At 43.1% G+C, this 20,302-nt stretch overlaps 1 protein-coding gene across 20 annotated transcripts in view; it reads left to right on the top strand.

The window, feature by feature from the left end:
* Window positions 1-20,302, top strand: part of mpp7a (membrane protein, palmitoylated 7a (MAGUK p55 subfamily member 7)) — a 779,450-nt gene that overhangs the window by 433,458 nt on the left and 325,690 nt on the right. For all 20 annotated transcript variants that reach the window (XR_005460776.1, XM_038798233.1, XM_038798231.1 and 17 more), the window contains one exon: window positions 9,116-9,193. Coding sequence is in view for 19 of the 20 variants with exons in the window: in XM_038798233.1 (XP_038654161.1) it covers window positions 9,116-9,193 (78 nt within the window). In the remaining variant the exon portion in view is untranslated. The remainder of the gene's footprint in view (window positions 1-9,115; window positions 9,194-20,302) is intronic.

The following is a 20,302-nucleotide window of genomic DNA, read 5'->3' as shown; positions in this document are numbered from 1 at the left end:
ATTTCTTCCTTAATGATGGATTCCAGCATTCCTACTACCGAAGCTAAGCTCACTGGCCTATAATTACCCGCTTTCTGCCTACCTCCTTTTTTTAAACAGTGGTGTCACATTTGCTAATTTCCAATCCGCCGGGACCACCCCAGTTATCCACCATCAGATGTTAGGGAGGGGAGGTAGGGCCATTGGGGATTGTTTCTTGTGGGTTTGTAAGAGGTTGATGAAAAGGTTGGAATACTGTTAACTGTTGTACATGGTAGCAGAGTGGTTGGCACTGTTGCTTCACAGCGCCAGGTTCCCAGGTTCAATTCCCGTCTTGGGTCACTGTCTGTGTGGAGGCACATTCTCTCCGTGTCTGTGGGAGTTTCCTCCGGGTGCGCCGGTTTCCTCCCACGAGTCCCGAAAGACAAGCTGTTAGATTAGGTGAATTGGACATTCTGAATTCTCCCTCTGTGTACCCGAACAGGCGCCAGAATGTGGCGACCAGGGGCTTTTCACAGTAACTTAATTGCAGTGTTAATGTAAGCCTACTTGTGACAGTAATGAAGATTATTATTATTGTATTGCTTTTACTCTGGAAAATTGTCAACATTTTTTTTCTATTTTGGGGGACTGGTTGGGCGGTGGGGCATATTTTTTGTATATTGTGTGAATGGTTGAATATTTTAGGTTTGAAATTTAAATTTGAATAAAAATATTTATTTAAAAAAATGAATGTTAAAGGGTTTATCAGTAAGTTTGCGAAAGATACGAAAATAGGTGGGGTGGTAAATAGTGGTAGATAGCCTTCTATTACAGGAGGATATAGGCGGGCTGGCCAGTTGTGCTGATCAGTGGCAAATGGAATTCAATCCGGATAAGTGTGAGGTGATGCACTCGGGCAGGACAAACAAGGCAAGGGAAAACATGATAAACAGCAGGATCTTAGTGTGCATGTCCCTTAAGGTAGAAGAGCAGGTGGACTCCGTGTTTAAGAAATCATATGGTATACTTGCCTTCATTAGCCGAGGCATAAAGTTTCAGATCAGGGAGGTTATTCTGGAACGGTATAAAATATTAGGTCACAGCTGGAGTATTGTGTTCAGTTCTGATGTGTTATCTGTGTTGGTCTAACATCGACTGCAACTGGATGCAGTGAAACGAGAAACAGGCTTCCGACACAGGAGATGGTCCAACACTGTTTTATTAAACCTGCTGATTGCTGTACATAATCTGCTGTGGGTTGACACTCTATTAACCTAACTGATAACCTCCTACTGGCTTGACCAGACTAGCTCTCTACCACATGGTGATGATGTTCACTGGCTTGTGCACTGTGACCATCTCCCTAGCTGTGTCTTGTGAGAGAGGGAGAGCCTTAATGCCCTGTGGGCTTTATAGTGGTGGTGTCCTGTCTGGTGATTGGTTGTTCTGTGTCGTGTGTGTTCATTGGTTATCCTGTGTGTCAATCACTGCCTGTCTGCATCTCATGATATACATGAGTGGATATTATGGCATCTCCCCCTTTTTAAAATAAATTTTGCAACGTGGCTGCATATGCATGCATAACTATGTACAAGTGGGGAATGAATGAACATATGTACATGGGAAGGTGTCTATCGTGCAGATACGGAGCAAACTGAACAAAATTTACAAGATTCAAGTCTGTAGAGTCAGTCTTTGTGGTGGGCGACGAATTCTTGTCGATCGCCTCAGAGGTGGAGGGAGGTGACGCCGCACCTGGACAGGCGGGATGGCTGCCATTTCGGTGGCCTTGGGGACAGATGGGATCGCTGGCAGATTGGTGGCCTTGTGGTGCAAGATGTCTGGAGGAGGCATGATGACATGCGGAGAAGTGCGGTCGGGTGATGGGCAGGGAACTTTACGCAGCGCCCTCTTGTTGCGCCGTAAAATGGAGCCATCAGCCATTTGGACAACGAAGGACCTGGGAGAAGCCTGTCTGACTACAACAACTGGGGCTGACCAACCTCCCTCAGGCACCTGAACGCGAACAACATCGTCTGGAGCCAGCGCAAGCAGATCCGTGGCATGAGCATTATACGTGATCTTTTGCTGGTCCCTGGATCGCTGCACTTTCTGCAGCACCTTGAGGTGGTCAAGGTTTGGAACATGGATGGCTGGAACAGGCGTCCTCAGGTTGCGGTTCATGAGCAACGGCGCCGGAGAGAAACCAGTTGACAGAGGGGTTGCCCTTTATGCCCATAGCGCCAGGTTGAAATCCAAGGCTGAGTCTGCAGCCTTGCACAGCAACCGCTTGACAATATGGACCCCTTTCTCGGCCTTCCCGTTTGATTGCAGGTAATGGGGACTGGATGTGGTATGACTAAAGTGGTAGGATCGTGCAAAGTCGGACCACTCTTGGCTGTAGAAACATGGACCGTTGTCACTCATTACCGTGAGTGGTATGCCATGCTTGGCAAACGTCTCTTTGCAGGCTTTGATGACGGACTTGGACGTGAGGTCCGACAGTTTCACCACTTCCAGGTAGCTGGAGAAATAGTCGACCAGGAGCACGTAATCACACCCATTGGCGTGAAAGAGGTCTATCCCCACCTTGGACCACAGAGAGATCATGATCTCGTGCTGTTGCAACGTTTCCTGGGGCTGAGGTGGTTGAAACTTCTGGCATGTTGTGCAGTTGAGAACTGTGTTGGCAATGTCCTGGCTAATGCCAGGCCAGTAAACTGTCTGCCGAGCTTTGCGTCGACATTTCTCGACCCTCAGGTGACCCTCATGGATCTGTCTGAGCACCATGTTTTGCATGCTTTGGGGAATGACAATTCTATCTAGTTTAAGAAGGATCCCCTCAACAACCATCAGCTCGTCCTTAACGTTGAGGAACTGGGGGCACTGCCCCTTTTGCCAGCCATGGGCGAGGTGCTTCATCACACGCTGCAGTAGGGGATCTTTGCCAGTTTCTTCGCGTATTTGGACAACTCGTTCATCAGTGGCTGGGAGGTTGCTGGCACACAACTGCACCTGTGCTGCAATGTGGCGAATGAAGTCGTCCTGTTCACACGTGGTGACGGATCGGGATAGGCCATCCGTGACGATCAGCTCCTTACCCGATGTATAGACGAGTTCAAAGTCATATCGGCGGAAACGAAGAAGAATTCGCTGCAGCCGAGGATGTCATTTAAATCCTTCTGGATTATGTGGACTAAAGGCCTGTGGTCTGTTTCCACCGTGAACTTTGGCAGGCTGTATACGTAGTCATGAAACTTGACTATTCCTGTCATGAGACCCAAGCACTCCTTTTCCATCTGGGCATACCGTTGTTTGGTCGGAATCAATGCCCAGGACGCAGAATCGTCTCGCTGGAGGAGCACCGCCCCAATGCCGTCTTGGCTTGCATCTGCAGATATCTTGGTATCCTTGTTGGGTCAAAGAATGCCAGGACTGGGGCTGTGGTGAGCTTCGCCTTCAACTCAGGCCACTCCGCTTGATGTGCGGGAAGCCACTGGAACACTGTCGACTTTTTTTACAAGATGTCGTATGGAGGTGGTGTGGGATGCCATGTTGGGAATGAATTTCCCGAGAAAATTCACCAACCCGATGAACCGGAGGACACCTTTTTGTCCTCTGGGGTCTTCATGGCATTGATTGCCAGCACCTTGTCAGTGTCAGGTTGCACTCCTGCTGTGAAATGTGGTCACCCAGAAACTTGATAGCGGATCTACCAAATGAGCATTTGGCCCTGTGGAGCTGGAGGCCGTTTTCATGAATCCTCTGTAAAACATGTTTGAGGCTAGCGATGTGATCCTCGGGCGTCGTGGACCAGATGATCACGATGTCCACATAGACTCGCACCCCCTCATCCAGAGGGCGATAGGAGTTTGGAACTCACTGAACGTATCTAGATGTGTACTTACGATCCCAGGGCATACAAGGCTATGGGCCAAGTGCTGGAAAATGGGATTAGGTGGATGTTTTTGACCTGCGCAGACCCGTTGGGCCGAAGGGCCTTTTCTGTGCTGGATGATTTTATGACTGTAACTCCCAGGAGGACCACATGGGAAGCTGTCATTGATCACTCCGTGGATTCGTGGAGTACTAGCTTCCCAGGTAGGGGGTAGAGGCCAACCACCTGGGGCTCATTATGAGCTGACATAAAAGCAGGCCTAAATCAGGGCTGGTGTGTTTTGTCCTCCCAGCTAGGATTGTACTGGGAGCGAAATGCTGCGTTATGCAGACTAAATCCTCTGTTAGTTGACTGTCAGCCTCCTCCTGAGTCATTAAACTATGCTAGATATTTTGAAATCTATTGTAAGTCCCCTCTTAATGCTGTTTCACTTCAACGGAATTAATAAAGTAGTGTCAATATATCTGTTTAACATTGCCAGTTTCACTTGAAAGTCATTTGCCATACACTTCCTCTTCTGTGGCCGGTCTGTTCACATGACCTTTCCTGCAGCGCCTCGACCCATGCTCCCACCTTCTGGCTCCTGCTGGCTTTGCTTCTAAACTTGCACCAAAGTCCTGGGTTCAGGCAGATGTTGGTAGGTGGAATTAGTCAGGACTTCAGCTGCTCCCTGCACCAACCAACTTCTGCCACTAGATGGCGCCTTGTTAATCTAAAAGGGTTGCGCACTGAGGCATGTACTGCAATTTATTTTGAAAAGGAATTTTATTGTATTCTATATTATATTTTATTTTATTTTTCATGATTAATTTTAGTTTGCAAGTTATTTCAGCTAGGAATGCATAACGCTGCACATGTATGGTGCAATATTTCAATTTATACAATGCTTTTTATAGGCAATAAATGTCAAAAGGAACCAAACTCTGCCTTTGACTGATTCTTATGCCAATCCATGATTCACTTTAAATCTTTACGCTTCAAGTTTCTATTTTCAGTACTGCAACCATGACTTTACATGAGGACTTTACGGTATATCATCTTTTCCTTTCTCCAAACGATGGTATTACATAAAGATGTGATTGCGGAAGCATCATTTATGGAGACGAGAAGATTTTCAAAATTCCTGTTATTCAAGAAATTCTTTCCTGTATTTTCTGATTGTCATCGTACAGTTTTGATCCTGTTTTATTTTATCCTGTTTGATGTTAATAGCAATCAGACATTTATGAACTTAGTTATGGCACTTGCACAGAACGACCATAAGCATTAATCAGAATACATGAAATTCAAAACTTCTCTAAATTCAAAATTTCTCTAAATTTTGGCAAGTACATGTTGAAATAGTGAAAATTGCTGACGTTATTACTTTAGAGTACATTTTTCTAAACCTTAGGTGTTTTCCAGATTGAGATAATGTGTTGGCTTTCTCACTGAAAATATTGAAAAGATTTCCTATTCTTTTTATTTTGCAAGGTCATTTTTTTTAACTAACCGTAATGTTGATGTGTTTATCCAGCAGCCATTTTTTATTATGTGCTATTTTGAGTCCAGCCATCTCAGTTCTCTGAGTCTCAAAATGCTTTGCAAATTGGATTTTATTCACTGGCGTGGTTTAGTTCTCCCTCTGGCACTCTACTGAACATAGTTTGCTTAAGTTGTTAAGAATTTCCATTCTTTGTACGTGCACATTTTTCACCGGAATGTAGACTATAGTGTCTATCAAATGTGATCTATTTCATACTTTTTCCTTAATTGTTTTATTTTCTGCCCCTTACCATCAATAGGCTGTGAATCATATACTCATAAAATGGCACATCACTGAAGGAGGGCATTTAGCCCTTTGAGTTTGCACCAGTTCTTCAGAGCAATTCAGTTTATCCCACTCGGTAGCTTCTGCCCCTTATCTCTGCAATTTCTTAGCTTCAATTATCAATTCCATTCACTTTTGAAAGCTAATATAGATTCTGCTTCAATCACTGTACTAACAGCAAATTATATTTATATAGCGCCTATATCCCAAGGCACTTCACAGAGCATTATAAACAATAATATGACACTGAGCCACATAAGGAGATATTAGGCCAGATGACCAAAACCTTGGTTGAAAAACGAGGTGGAAAATTGTAGGGAGGGTTTCCCAGAGCTTGGGACCAAGGTAACTGAAGACCTATGGTGGAGCAATTTAAAACATGGATGCTCAAGGGGCCAGAATTAGATGAGTGTAGATATCTGGGAGTGATGTAGGGCTGAAAGAGATGGGGAGGGGCGAAGCCATGGACGGGTTTGGAAAAAATAATGAGAATTTTAAAATCAGGTAATGGATTCCAAACCCTAACTGCAAATGTTACGCTCTTGTTCAGTAAAGGAGTGTCAGGGTAAACTCAACAACTTCATGTCATTCAGTTTAACTTTGTTGGTGGGAAACTTCTAGAAACAATAATTTGGGACAAGTTTAATTGTCACATGGACAAATGCAGGTTAATTAATGATGCCTGCAGTTTTCTGAAGGAAAAATTGTATTTAATTAACTTGCTGGTGTTTTATGAAGAGGGAACAGAAAGGGTTCATGAGGGCAATGCTGTTGATGTTGTGGACTTCCAGAAAGCGTTTTATAGAGTGTCGCACAATTGACGTGTGAACAATGTTCTAGCTCATGGAATAAACGGGCAGGAGCAACATGGATGTAGACTTGTCTAAGCGACAGGAAATCGAAACTAGTGGTTAATGGATGTTTTTTGGGCAGGAGGAAGGTATACATTGGAGTCCCCCAGGGGTCAGTGATGGGACCCTTGCTTCTCCTGATAAATTTTGATTCCTAAAGCACTGGACTGAAATGGAATCTATCCAAGAGTATGAAATAAGTATGAGTTTGAAGCAGCAGCTGTGGTGGCAAGGCATTTTCAATGCTTGATCACTTGTGATAAAACACCAGATTGTTAATGTGATTCCAGTCTTTGTATGAACAGTCCTGGGAATTACAACTCGGTTAGCTTGATGGTTTTGGGTATTAAAATGTTATTAATTACTTTTACACTTGCATGTTTTCTCACAAATAGCATTATTTCCCAGCAAAGGGAACAATTTAGGGGCATCTGCAAGAGTAAGACCACATCTGGAACATAGTATATAGTTTTGGTCTCCTGATTTGAAAAAGGATACAATTGTGTTCGAAGCAGTTCAGATAAGGTTCACCTGACTCATTCCTGGGATGAAGGGTTTGTCTTATGAAGAAATGTTGAGCAGGTTTGGCATTCTACCCATTGGAATTTAGAAGAATGAGAGGTGATCTTACTGAAACACAAGATCATGAGGTGACTTAATAGGATGGATTCAGATGTTTCCTCTTGTGGGAAAGATTTAACTCGGGGATGCAGTTTAAGAATAATATGTCTCCCTTTTCAGATGAGGATGAGGAGTATTTGTTTTTCTTTGATGGCTGCAAGTCTGTGGAAGTTTTTTCCCCAGAAAGTAATCTCGCTGAGGTCATTTAATTAATTGAAGATTGAATTGGCCAGATTTTTATAGAGACGGGACTTGAGGGTTTTGGGGAGCAGACAGGAAAGTGGAGTTGAAATCACAACCGAGTCAGCCAGGATCATATCGAATGGCAGAGCAGGCGTGAAGGGCCAAATGGCCTACTCCTCCAAAGCCGTATGTAATTTCAAGCCAAAGGGCTATAAAAAGCAGACAATTTTTTTGTATACCAATTCTTTGAAAAATTACAATAATTTTAGAACAGGTATCAGGAAATTCCTCTTAATTCAGAGGGAGAAATGTCAGCAAACGCTATCAATCCTGCTAATAGATATATTTTTCCAGCAGACAGTTAGCTTTTGACTTAAAAGTACTTCCTCATTTCCCTTCTCGTGTCTCTAACTTTTGAATTTCTAACTCCAGTTCCCAAATTTCTGAAGCCTTCAATGAATAATTAACCAAGATTGCCAGTTCCTTTAATGGTGTTCACCATTTCAGTTGTCAACTCAAAAAGTTTTTTTTTTCCTGAAAAATAACCCAAAATATAACTGAAATTTGCAGAGCTATCCATGTTAGTGATATCATCGGTTTGTGTCAAAATCCCAGATGCTCTGTAGGGAGTGCCTGATTTATTTTTGATTTAGATCAACAGCAAGGAGTAGTGCAACTCAGCCACTGAAAAAAAGAGACAGGCCAGAGGAGAAATTGAATTCCAGATGGTACGCAGCTTGGGATAAAACAAGAGCCAATGTTCGATAATGGTATAGGGACGTGGTAGAGATACATGAGATCTGGTATAGCTTAGGATCAGCTGTTCTTAATGAATTGCCAGACATGTTTTAAATTTCACAAAGTAAAACGCACACAATATAAATTGAATTCAAAATATATTGTATGAGCCTAATGTGTCTATGGGGACATTTTTGTTCGGCATTATCATCTATAGAAATGTGCAAAGTGTGGCTTTGCTTGTATGACCATTATTTACTGTATTGGCGGTAGACTGTCCTTTTTTTAGTCAGCAGTAGCAAAGACAAAAATTCTTGGGCTCCCAATAGGCAATAAATTCCAAAGCTCTGAACCAGATGTATTCAAAATATTACTACAGATGTCATCCACTATATCGGAGTTTCAAGTATGTTGCCAAAAACGTTAGCACAATTCAAACTTGTATTTCTAATTTCATGGATTTTCGTTATGACTCAGATGCATACAGTTGGTGGACTTTCAAACTTTCTTTTCTGCGCTCATATATGGAACTAAAAGCACAAAGAAATAACAGGTTGTGTTGATGACTTATAAATGAGTATAGGAAATGAAAAATAGGTTCTGATGAAAGGTCATCAACTTTCAACGTTAACTCTATTTCTCGCCAAAATATGCTGCCTGACCTGCTGAGTATTTCCAGCTTTTTTGGGGTTCTTATTTCATGAAAAATACAAGCTGGGAATTTCCAATTATTTTATGGGATAACGTCTGTAGTCAGTATTTGATGCGATTTCAAATAGCCCCAAAGTAAATTTGGATGGAAGTGCTTTTCAGTATTTTGTAACTTGTTGAACTCATTTATGATTACACTGCATTCTCAACATTTTTTCCAGGTGATTTGTATATGTATGCTGTACTTTTATTTATGATGAATTGCCATGATGTGTCTGACTTCTTCAGGTTTCCATGATTTGCTTTTTGTTACAGAAACCTGTTTTTGTTTAGTAAGATTATATTGCCTTATTTCCTCTTTATTGGATAAATTATATTCAACATTCTATGATTGTTTTCCAGATCCATGAAAAGCTTCAGCAGTATGAGAGACAGAGTCCGACACCCATTCTTCATAATGCAGCCACTTTGGCAGACGATGTAAGTGTCCTTCATCTTTGTGATGAGATCATTTGATATGAATGCATTCAAAGTGTCTGTTTAGAATTAATAGTTTATGTGGGGTGAAGTCAGATCACTCACATTACTTTTCCGAGAGAGCTATATAATGGATTTTCTTAGCTTTTGCTATCTGCTTGTTGAGGGCAGGAGACGTATCAGGTTTTTCTCTTGTTTAACACAAATATTGTTTAATATGAATGGCATATTAAATTCTACAGGGGAGAGCTGTCAACGAACATGATGTTTGCGGCAGCAGAAGAAAAATATACAAAAGTATAGATCTATCATAATAAAGGAAGCGGCAGCATGCGTGAAATGACAGACATGGTGAAACAAGTTCGACATTAAATAACTATAGTAAAGCTTGTGTCTCACTCCTACCAGTTTTTTTGGATATGATTTATTATGGGGCTATTTCAAAGGAAATTGTCCATGGAACTGTGCATTATTGATATTTTAAGGATAAACTGCCCTATTTCTTTGAATTAGCAACTATGGAGACGATCTACCAGCCACATTGCGCTAAAGCGAGAGTGCAGTATGGCGGTAGTTCCTGGGAAGGCCTCCCGCAGGCTTCCCAGCAGCCAAGTCTACCCAAGTCCCGAGAGTCATCAAAATCAGATTCCCGCCCAAAGCGGGAGTCATCAAACAGTGCGCACTAAAGTAGGTTTTAAACCTCCTTGCATGAGCTTATGCAGGATCTACCAGCCTTCCCAGCAAGGCCGCAGCCAGGCGCTGTGCAATACTGGTCCACACAAATGTGGACCAGGCAGTTCGGCACCTGCGGTGGGGGGGGGGGGGGGGGGGGGCACGGTGGGGGGGAGGGGGGGGGGGGCACGGTGGGGGGGAGGGGTGTGCGCGCGCGGCACGGGGGACCTCCCCAGGACCCCAAAATGTGACTACGTGTCATTTGACAGTGGTGGGGAACTCACAACTAAACCGCCACAAATGAACTTGGATTTTTTTTCCCCCATTACATTCCGTTCAATATGTCCTTTGTTACACATCACAAATGTTGATTTAGTCTAAATATTTAAGTTTCATTCCAGTTGCATTCATGACTATTTTTTTTAAAAAGGGCAAATTGTTTGTCATTCTCCATGTTTTCATTTGGGAAGGAGAGATGTTTTGAACAACAAAGACAAAGCATTTAAGTCTAGGCTGGATTTGAACCCAGACCCAGAGGCGAATGGTCATATCTATTGCAATTCAAATTTCCATTATTACATTTTCAGCTTTAACTCTTGGCCAATGAAAATGTAGGACAGTGCAGACCTGACTTGTATGAGTTGTCACACACAGTCTGAAAAAGGCTTTATGTCACTGAGTTGGCAACATTTTTTAGTTCCCAACTTCCTTTATACAAGACCAACCCAACAGCAGGTTGCAACCCTAAACCTGCTTCTGTGGAGATCTAGTTTACTGAGCTGGAGATCTTGCCTAACTATCTGTGGGTGGTGAGGTTTCTTGCCAGGCAGAAAAATAGAACGATTATTACTTTGGTCTACATCCTTGTGAAGTGTTAGCAAGTAGAATTGGCAGAGGTCTGGGAATGGGACCAATTTGTACTTGGTTCAGAGGAAGGTGGAAAGTAACTTTCATAAGAAAAAGTGAATGGAAGGGCACTTGCACGGTAGCACAGTGGTTAGCACTGTGGCTTCACAGTGCCAGGGTCCCAGGTTCAATTCCCAGCTGGGTCACTTTCTGTGCGGAGTCTGCACATTCTCCCCGTGTCTGCGTGGGTTTCCTCCGGGTGCTCCGGTTTCATCCCACTAGTCCCGAAAATGTGCTGTTAGGTCATTTGTGCATTCTGAATTCTCCCTCCGTGTACCTGAACAGGCGCTGGAATGTGGCGACTAGGTTGCTTTTCACAGTCACTTCATTGCAATGTAAGGCTACTTGTGACAATAAAGATTATTATTATTTTAAGTTTTAATGCTTTTGCTGAAGATGTACAGCATGGATATTTTCACCCTTGCCCTTCACACCAACAGAACTCAAAATGCAACTTTTCAATACTAGACTGAAATGGCAAAATTAATGTTGATTAAAATAGGCCATATTTTTGTTTATTGTTTTGTGATAGTGTTCAATTTTATTGCTCATTTGTACATCCGGTTTCCTCTTGTAAGCCGCCAAATTTGTCGAGTACTTTTTTCACCATAACATGCTGACTATTTGCACTGAAAGCCATTATTGTGTTTCCTGTGTAGTGTCTGATTCATGCTGCATGATTGCTTCACATTGCCTGACCAAGTGCCCCACGATTACTGTGGGACAAATTATTGGTTCCAGAAGTCAAAATAATTTTTTTCCAAGGGCTACCTTCGGATTTTTGGCGAGTACTTTCTGGTTTTCAGGGGCTCCTTTAAACGGAAAGCCTTAATTAAAAGATATTATATACAGAGGAGACTGGGTGTTGTGCAGGCAGCCAAGAATCCAACAACAATTAAGTAACTTTCCTTTATTCACAACTTTGAACCCCCCCTCCCCGTCATCCTCCTCCAGTGGCTGGGATCAAAGCAAACTAGAGGCCTGGAAAGTCAGGCTCATTTGGATTCCCAGTTTATTGTACACATCTAAAATGTTTAATGCAAGCTAACATAGTGACAATGAGAGCAAAACAATACTTTATACAACCTGACACTTCTATACCAGAAACATTTAAAGAAAAACTTAAAGAATTCAAGAAAAACTGTATTTTGCCACAATATATTTTCTCTATCTATCCCAGATCTCTACTTTAAATTATTTTGTGAGTAAACTATATTGGAGAAATATAATAGAGGGAGAAATTCATTGGAAAGGGTTTAACTATTTCCTTTTTGTTTGGTTATTGTTATTTCAGCAGTGGTTCATAATCTTAAAGTCAGGAGGAGGATTCTGGAAGGAAAAATAAAAATAGGGAAATAGTTGGGAAATTATATACACAAATAAAATAAACTGTCATTGCAAAAGTGAGCAATGTTGCCTGTTGCCAATGCCTTGTCTCCCTATGCCTCACCTTGAGAATCCTCCTTCTCCCCAATCCCCTTTCTCCATCCTCAGTATCGCTTGCTTGCGTGCGCCAAGTTCTCACTCACCCATCTGCTCTCACGCGCCCACTCACGCTCTCGCTCTGCTTTTTATTCATTTAAAAATAGACTCGCCTTCATGTGTACTCCCCCCGCAATTAAAAACACAACTCTGAAAGGATTGTAAATGTATGAATAATTTTAAAGGATGGAAAAACAGTGTCAACTATCCATTGATGCCATGGTCCTGAGGTCATGCTCTGAAGAGAATTGTTTCTATCTCTCTCTCTCTCTCTCTGTCTGCAACTTGGGGAGAAGTTTTGTTTTCAATCTTCTAGTGTCGCCCATTGATGCTGCAGCTGCTCCAATCACAGGCTCCCTCCCTTTTGCCCCGATGCTCCTCCAATCACAGATTCTGTCTCTGGAGGGACACAGGAGGGAGTAAGCCTCGGATTGGAAGAGCTGGAATAAGAAAGATGGGAGAGACAAAATCTCCAATCACAGATTTTGTACCAGCTCTCCATATAAGCATTCACCTAATGCCTTTCTCCTGCCTTTTCCCTGTAACATTGCAGATTGTTTCTTTTCTAATAATAATTAAATTCCCTATTGAATGCCTCGATTGAAACTGCGTCCACCGGACCCTCAGGCAGTGCATTCCAGACCCTGACACTCATTCTGAAAAAAGTTTTTTTTTCTCATCCTACTTTTGGTCCTGAGATGATCTGTGTCATCTCATTCCCAATCCTTTCACGAGTGGGAACCATTTCTTTCTATCTACTCTGTCCAGACCTCATGATTTTGAATGTCTCTATCAAAACTCCTTTCAGCCGCCTTTAAAAAGAGTCCCATTTTCTCCAATCTTACTTCATAACTGAAAATCCTCATCCCTGGAACCAATCGCGTACACCTCTTCTCTACTCTCTCTAATGCCTTGCCACCCTTCCTAATATGTGGCACCCAGAACTGTACACAATACTAGCCTCCTTAGTTCTTGTACTCTGCCCCTATTGAAGCCAAGGATACCTTACGCTCTACTAACTGCTCTCTCAACTGTCCTCCCAACTTTAATGACTTATGCATATATACATGCAGATTCTTCGGTTCCTTTAGAGTAGCACATTTTATACTGTCATTCCATATTCTTCATACCAAATTGTATCACATCACATTTTCCACCATTGAATTCTACGCCCATTCCCCTGACTTGTGTACATATGAACATACAAATTAGGAGCGGGGTAGACCACTTGGCCTTTTGAGCCTGTTCTGCCATTCAATAAGATCATACCTGATTTGATTGTAACTTCAATTCCACATTCCCACCTTCTCCATCACGTTTTACTCGCTTGCCTATCAAGAATTCACTGAGTTCTGCTTTAAAAATATTCAAAGACTCTGCCTTAACCACCTTTTTAGGAAGAGAATACCAAAGTCTCTCAAACCTCAGAGAAAATAATTTTCCTCGTCTCTATCTTAAAGGCCGCCCCCTTAGTTTTAAATGGTGGCGCCTAGTTCTAGATTCCCCCACGAGACGACACTAACTTGCCACACCCACCCTGTCAAGACCCCTCAGGATCTTGTATGTTACAATCGAGTCACCTCTTATTCTTCTAAACTCTAGCGGATACAAGCTTGCCTGCCCAGCCTTTCTTCATAAGCAAACCCTCCCATTCCAGGTATTCCTTACACAATGAACTTTTATTTCCACAATAACATTTGATGTGACTCCTTATCACATACTGGAAATTGATGTACTGTGCATCCGGTGTACTGGGGCTGGTTTAGCACACTGGGCTAAATAGCTGGCCCCAGATCCGAAGAGCCGGCACCACTATTGGGCTGGTGGAGTACCGTGCCGGCGAAAGCAGCAGAGGCGCCGTGACAAGGGCTGCTAAGCTAGTGCCCCTGCACGAAGCAGCCTCCATCTACTCCCAAACCGACCCCGCACCCGCCATCCATTTCCTTATCATCGCTATGTTGGCCGCCCAGTAATAGTTGCTGAAGTTTGGTAACGCCAGCCCCCCTTCTCCTCTGTTCCTTTCAAGCATCACCCTCTTCACCCACGGGGACTTCCCTGCCCATACAAATCCCAGAATAATTTTATTCAGCCTCTTAAAGAAGGACCCCGGGACCAAGATGGAGAGACACTGAAAAACAAATAAGAACCGCGGGAGAATCGTCCTCTCACAGTCTGCACCCTCCCCGCCAATGACAGCGGGAGCTCCTTTACTATTTATATACCTATAGAAGACTTTGAGATTCCCTTTTATGTTGACTGCCAGCCTCTTTTCATATTCCCTTTTCTTCCCTAACATGAATATGCATCTCCCCTCTGAAGCTTCTTTTCGACATATTTTCGACATGGCACCTGTCATAAGCAATCCTTTGGTTCTTTATCTTAATTTCTACTTCGTCTGTCATTCAGAAGCTCTGTGTGCTTGCCGTGCCTTTCCCTTTTGAGTAAATACACCTTGACTGTGCCCCAACCAACTGTTCTTTGAAGTGTTCAACTAACCTTTTTCCTGCCAACCTGTGGTTCCAATTTGTTTGGCGGGACCATGTCCCTCTTTCTATGTTTGTTGTTGGTAGCAATGTGAACCATGGCTGCTGGCTGTTCACCCTCCTCGCAGAGGGCTTTGCAGCCGCTCAGTGACATCCTTGACCCTTGACACTGGCATCAGGGAGGTGACAAAATCCTGGATTCAGATCTGCAGCCTCTGAAATGCATATCTATTCCATGAACTATCAAATCACCTAGCTCTATTACTCTCCTAGAATTTCTTGTACCACACTGTGCAGCTGATCCATGGACTTGGCTCTGGCTGCACTCCCCAGATGATCTATTACTTTCATCAGTGTTCAAAACTGGATACTGGTTGAAGAATGGGGTGCACTGGGGGGACTCCTGTAATTCCTGTGTATTGATTTTTGATTGATTGGTAGTCACCCACTCATTCCTTCCCTGCATACTCTTAAGCTGTGGGGTGACCACATCTATGAATCTGCTGTCCACATGTTTCTCGGCCTCTCAATCTGCCATCCTTACCTGGTCTGGCCTACGTGTGACTCCAGACCCACATCAATGTGGTTGACCCTAGTGCCAAATGAAAATATTTAACGGACAATTGTTGCAACATATTAAAAGGGACAGATGCATTCTGTATAAATTTTAAAAATCAAGCCAGAGCTTCATTCAGTTTTGAAAGTAAACAGTTTAGTAATGTTTAATTCACCTTCTAATGCTGCCAAGCTCCAGACCTTGTATTGTGCTGATCTATTTGTGCTGTAACTCAGTGTTTTCCTGAACTTAATTTTAGTTCTTTACGTGCATGTGCATATTATGTGCATGTGAGTGTAATTATATGATAAAAACAAGTTATTTCACTTCTTTTAATTGTACAGTATTTTTGTATGAAGTTGCAGCATTTATTTCTTACTGTTTGCCCTGTGATATTCCTTTCTTCCATCTTTTTGATTTCTGATGTTTTCTTCCTTGTTCAGATCCTCTGATGCTTTTCCTTTTGATCAAGGTTTATTTTCATTATTCTTCAATTCACTCTTATTTCAGCCTGTTCTGTTTGTGTTTTGTTTGCCCTTCATCCTTCTCATAGACCTCTGGCATGTTCATATCTCTTCCATTTGCAAGCCCCCCCTCTTTTTTTGACCATTTCCTCGATGAACAGCCACGATAACATCTAGAATGATTCAACACTTTAGGAGGCTATTCACCCTATAATAAATGTGCTGGCTGTTTGAAAGAGCCATCCTAATGCCCAGCTTTTATGCTATAGTATTTATCCATTTCCCTTTTGAAAGTCTTATTGAATCTACTTCCACATTCCTTCCAGGCAGTGCTTTCCAACTCTGTAACTTGTTTTCCTCGCATCCTATTGTTCTGATTGTTACCTTAAATCTGTGGCCCTGGTTATAGATTCTTCTGCCACTTGAAATTGTTTTTCTTCTTTTACTCTGTCAAAACACAGTAAGAAGTCTTACAACACCAGGTTAAAGTCCAACAGGTTTGTTTCAAACACGAGCTTTCGGAGCACGGCTCCTTCTTCAGGTGAAGGAGCCGTGCTCCGAAAGCTCGTGTTTGAAACAAACCTGTTGGACTTTAACCTGGTGTTGTAAGACTTCTTACTGTGCTCACCCCAGTCCAACGCCGGCATCTCCACATCATGTCTGTCAAAACAGTTATGGTTCACTAATTTCTACCTTCATACCCATGCCATCACTAAAACTAAAAACAAATGACGCTGGAAACCTGAAATTTAAAAAAGTACTGGAAAAATGCATCAGGTCTGGCAGTGTCAGTGAAGAAAGAAACTGAGCTGACATGTTGAATATAACACTTTGGATAAGACTTCTGAAACTGTCAACCATGGCTTTGGAGACTTGGCACCCCTGGCCAGCCCTCCATTTTCTAACCTCCGTAACCTTTGTAAAAGTGAGGGCATGCAGTGCTCGCTGACCCATGTTGGTTCCAATAATTTGGATTTTAAATAATGGATTTTAAAATTCTCGTATTTGTTTTCAAATCTCTCCATGACCTTCCCATAATCTTGCCTCTCCCTATGTCTGTAACCTCCTCTAGCCCGATGACTCGGAGATATTTTCACTCCTACAATTCTGCTCTCTTGCGCATCCCCAGTTTTAATTGCTCCATCATTAGCAGCCATGCCTTCAGCTGCAGAGGCTTTTTGACCTCTCCAATTCCTCCGTCAATTTCTCCAGCCCTGCTCCATAAACCTGCGTCCAGCTTTCAGTCATTTATTATAATATCATCTTATCCTGTGAAGTTTCTTGGATCATTTTAATATGATGCAGGTGCATAATTCGATATTGGCACCATTAAGTACAATTTGTTGTTCCTTCCCAAAGGTTGGTGTTTAATGCATTTCCTTGAACCATAAGTAATCACTATTCCCCAGTGGTACCATAAATGCTTCATAATGTTCTGATTGTTGACCAGCATTATATTAAGTATAGCTTCACTTCTCATGGGGGGGACGGGAATGATTCTCCGCCGTTGATAGCGGAGTTCCCGATGCGGCAAGGAATCACCTATTGGGCAAAAAATGTAATTAGAGATCTAGGAGTTCAATGCTTTCACTTTGTTTTCTAAACAGAAAACACTTAACTGCTTTTGATGTGGTCAGGAGCTGTCAATCATAGCTAGATATTTCTAACATTGAGGTTAGGGACAAAGCAGGGTACTTGAGATGCATTCAAGCATGAAGGGAAATGGAAATAAACACTCCAGACGCCTGCCTGTCTGGTAGCCATTACCCTGCCAATTGCAACCTACTGAAAGCTTTATCTCTTTGAAAGTGAACAGAAGCCTTGCGGATTAAAGCCTTGTGATGCGGTTATGGCTCTCTCTGAAGTCACAGCTGCTGCATTCTACACTTCTGGTCTGAGGCAGCAGGTGTAAGGAACAGATGAGTGAAAAAGCAATGATTTTTTCAATGTTCAGGGATGACTGATGTGGTGGGAGGGTCTCTGATGAAGGGGGTTTCTCTGATGTGGGTGTCTTATGCGGGGAATGGGGATCACCCTCATGCATGTGCTATTTGAGAGGGAAAGGGGTGGAAAAGGATGCCACTACTAATCGCGGGGTGGGGATGTGCAAGATTTGCCTTGAGTGGGAGGGGCGCCAGCTGCTGGACTTCCCTATCAGGCCGCCTGCTCAAAATGACGGCCCAATGGTGGTGGTGGGATTCAGAACGGAATCCTTTGTGCTCCCTGCCATGCATAAATTTGCATAGCAGGGGAGAATGAATCACTTCTCGGCGTTGCTCCGAGCTCAAGCGCAAATCAGTAACTATTCTGCTCAGGCGGGAGAACATCTTCTTCCAAACGGAGAATCCAACGCTTAATTCACTCTGTAATATGTTTCCTCATAAACTGTCCTTTAACACTTTCAGAAGTGTCTAGCTAAGCACATTGCAAATTTCATTTGCTACCAGGTTGCAATAAATTGCGGGGCTACGGGAAAAGAGCAATTACGTGCATGGCACTTACTGGCTGGTTCTTGGAAAGATCTTTGACTGTGCAAACTTGATGAACCAAATGGCGGCCGCTTTGCTGTACTATTCTATGATTCTAATTTTACTAGTTTCCTTCCCTGCAAATTAACTCATCACGTCAGTAGTTTCCTTTGGCAATCAATAGCAAATTCTCACAGTAAATTGGGTCTTGGTTTGTCCATGTGGCATTATTCAGAGATTCAGTCTTCAAGTTATTATTGATCTGCTTTTTCTTGTACGTCTATCGCATCCTGTGTCCAGGAGGGCCTTTTGATACAGTATGTTGACAATCCAACCAAGGAGTGGGCCATACTAGACTTGGTATTGGGGAATGAACCAGACCAGGTGATTGATGTTTCAGTGGGGGAGCATTTTGGCGTATTGGCCATAATTCCATAAGATTTCGAATAGTCATGGATAAGCACCATGGGCAAGTGTGCTTAATTGGGTGAGGGCCAATTACATCCAAATTAGACAGGTACTGGGAATGTGGATTGGGAGCGGCTATTTGGGGGCAAATCCATGTCTGACATGTGGGAGGCTTTTAAAGGCCAGTTGATTGAAGTGCAGGATAGACATGTCCCTGCAAAAATAAAGGATAGAAACAGCAGGAATAGGGAACCATGGATGACAAGGGAAATTGTAAGCTGAGTCAAAAGGTAGAGGGAAGCATTCGATAGGTCTAGGCATCTAAAAACTGATGAAGCTCTTGAGGAGTACAGTGAAAGTAGGAAGTAACTTAAATGTGGAATTAGGACTTAAAGGGGCCATGAAATGTCTTTACCAAACATGGTCAAGGAGAATCCCAAGTTTTTTTATGCATATATTAGGAGCAAGAGGTAGCAAGAGAAAGAGTAGGCCCATTAAGAACAATGGAGGGAAGATATGCGTGGAACCTCAAGAAGTGGGTGAACTCCTTAATGAGTACTTTGTATCAGTATTCACCAATAAGAAGGACATGACGGATGTTGAGGTCGGGGATAGGTGTGTGTTATAACCTGGCTGCTTACCACTGGCTGGGGACTAATGGAAATCCCACAATCCTTAGGGAGTATGAGCTTCCCCAATTAGAGGGACGGAGAAATCATTAACAGACTCGCTGCATAAATAGAGCTGGCCAGTTTGGAACCAGCTAGAGAGGAGTGAGCAGCAAGGGAGTTACTGCTGCTGTTTTGTGTGTGTATATATATATATGTTATTGTAAATAAATGTTATTTCTTTCTATCTTTCAACTCGTGCTGGATTCTTCATGGTCCCTCACAAAACTGGCGACGAGGGTTAAAGTGGATAGCTGTTTACGCTGCTAAACTGGATTTTTGTTGGATACAGGTTGGAAGTTGTTTTCTGATAGACCATGCCTCTGTATGGACATTTGGATATTTTTGATGCTGCGCTGGAAAGTTGGAACCAGTACGCACAATGGATGCGTTACTATTTCTGGGCAAACAACATCACTGAAAACGAGTGCCAGGTGGTCATTTGCTCACCGCCTGCGGCCTGCATACATTTGGGGTGATTAGGAGCCTTACGTACCCAGCTGTGCCGGACACCAAGGCGGCTGATGAACTTGTGAACTTAGTGGGGCAACATTTTAACCCAACCCCATCCACGATAGTCCAGCATTACCGGTTTAATACCACTGAGAGGACCCCAGGAGAATCCTTTGCAGAGTTTCTATCCAGGCTACGCAGGATTGCGGAGTAATGTGACTATGGTGAGACCTTGTCAGAAATGTTATGCGACCGTTTGGTTTGCGGTATTAACAATGGGCCACTCAGAGAAAGTTGTTAGCTGAGCCAACATTGACTTTTCAACATGCCATTCAAATAATTGACCCGAGAGAGCGCAGAACGGGGAGTGCAGGAGTGACAGGGAATGGAGGTGCACGCCTTGGGGCGCAACCCTTCCGTCCTAAAGCGCATCCTACACCCCTGCAGTACCTTGGGCGGGGCGGTGTCCGGATCGATGCCAGTGGCCGCCGAACGTTATTCCCTGAAGGGAGCCTTCTCCAGAACCAATGAATGAGGAGCCATGTCAGTGTC

The sequence above is a fragment of the Scyliorhinus canicula genome, chromosome 5 (genome assembly GCF_902713615.1).
Source record: "Scyliorhinus canicula chromosome 5, sScyCan1.1, whole genome shotgun sequence".
NCBI lineage: Eukaryota > Metazoa > Chordata > Chondrichthyes > Carcharhiniformes > Scyliorhinidae > Scyliorhinus > Scyliorhinus canicula.
Note: the sequence above shows the minus strand (reverse complement) of the source record. Positions and strands in the feature narration are given on the sequence as shown.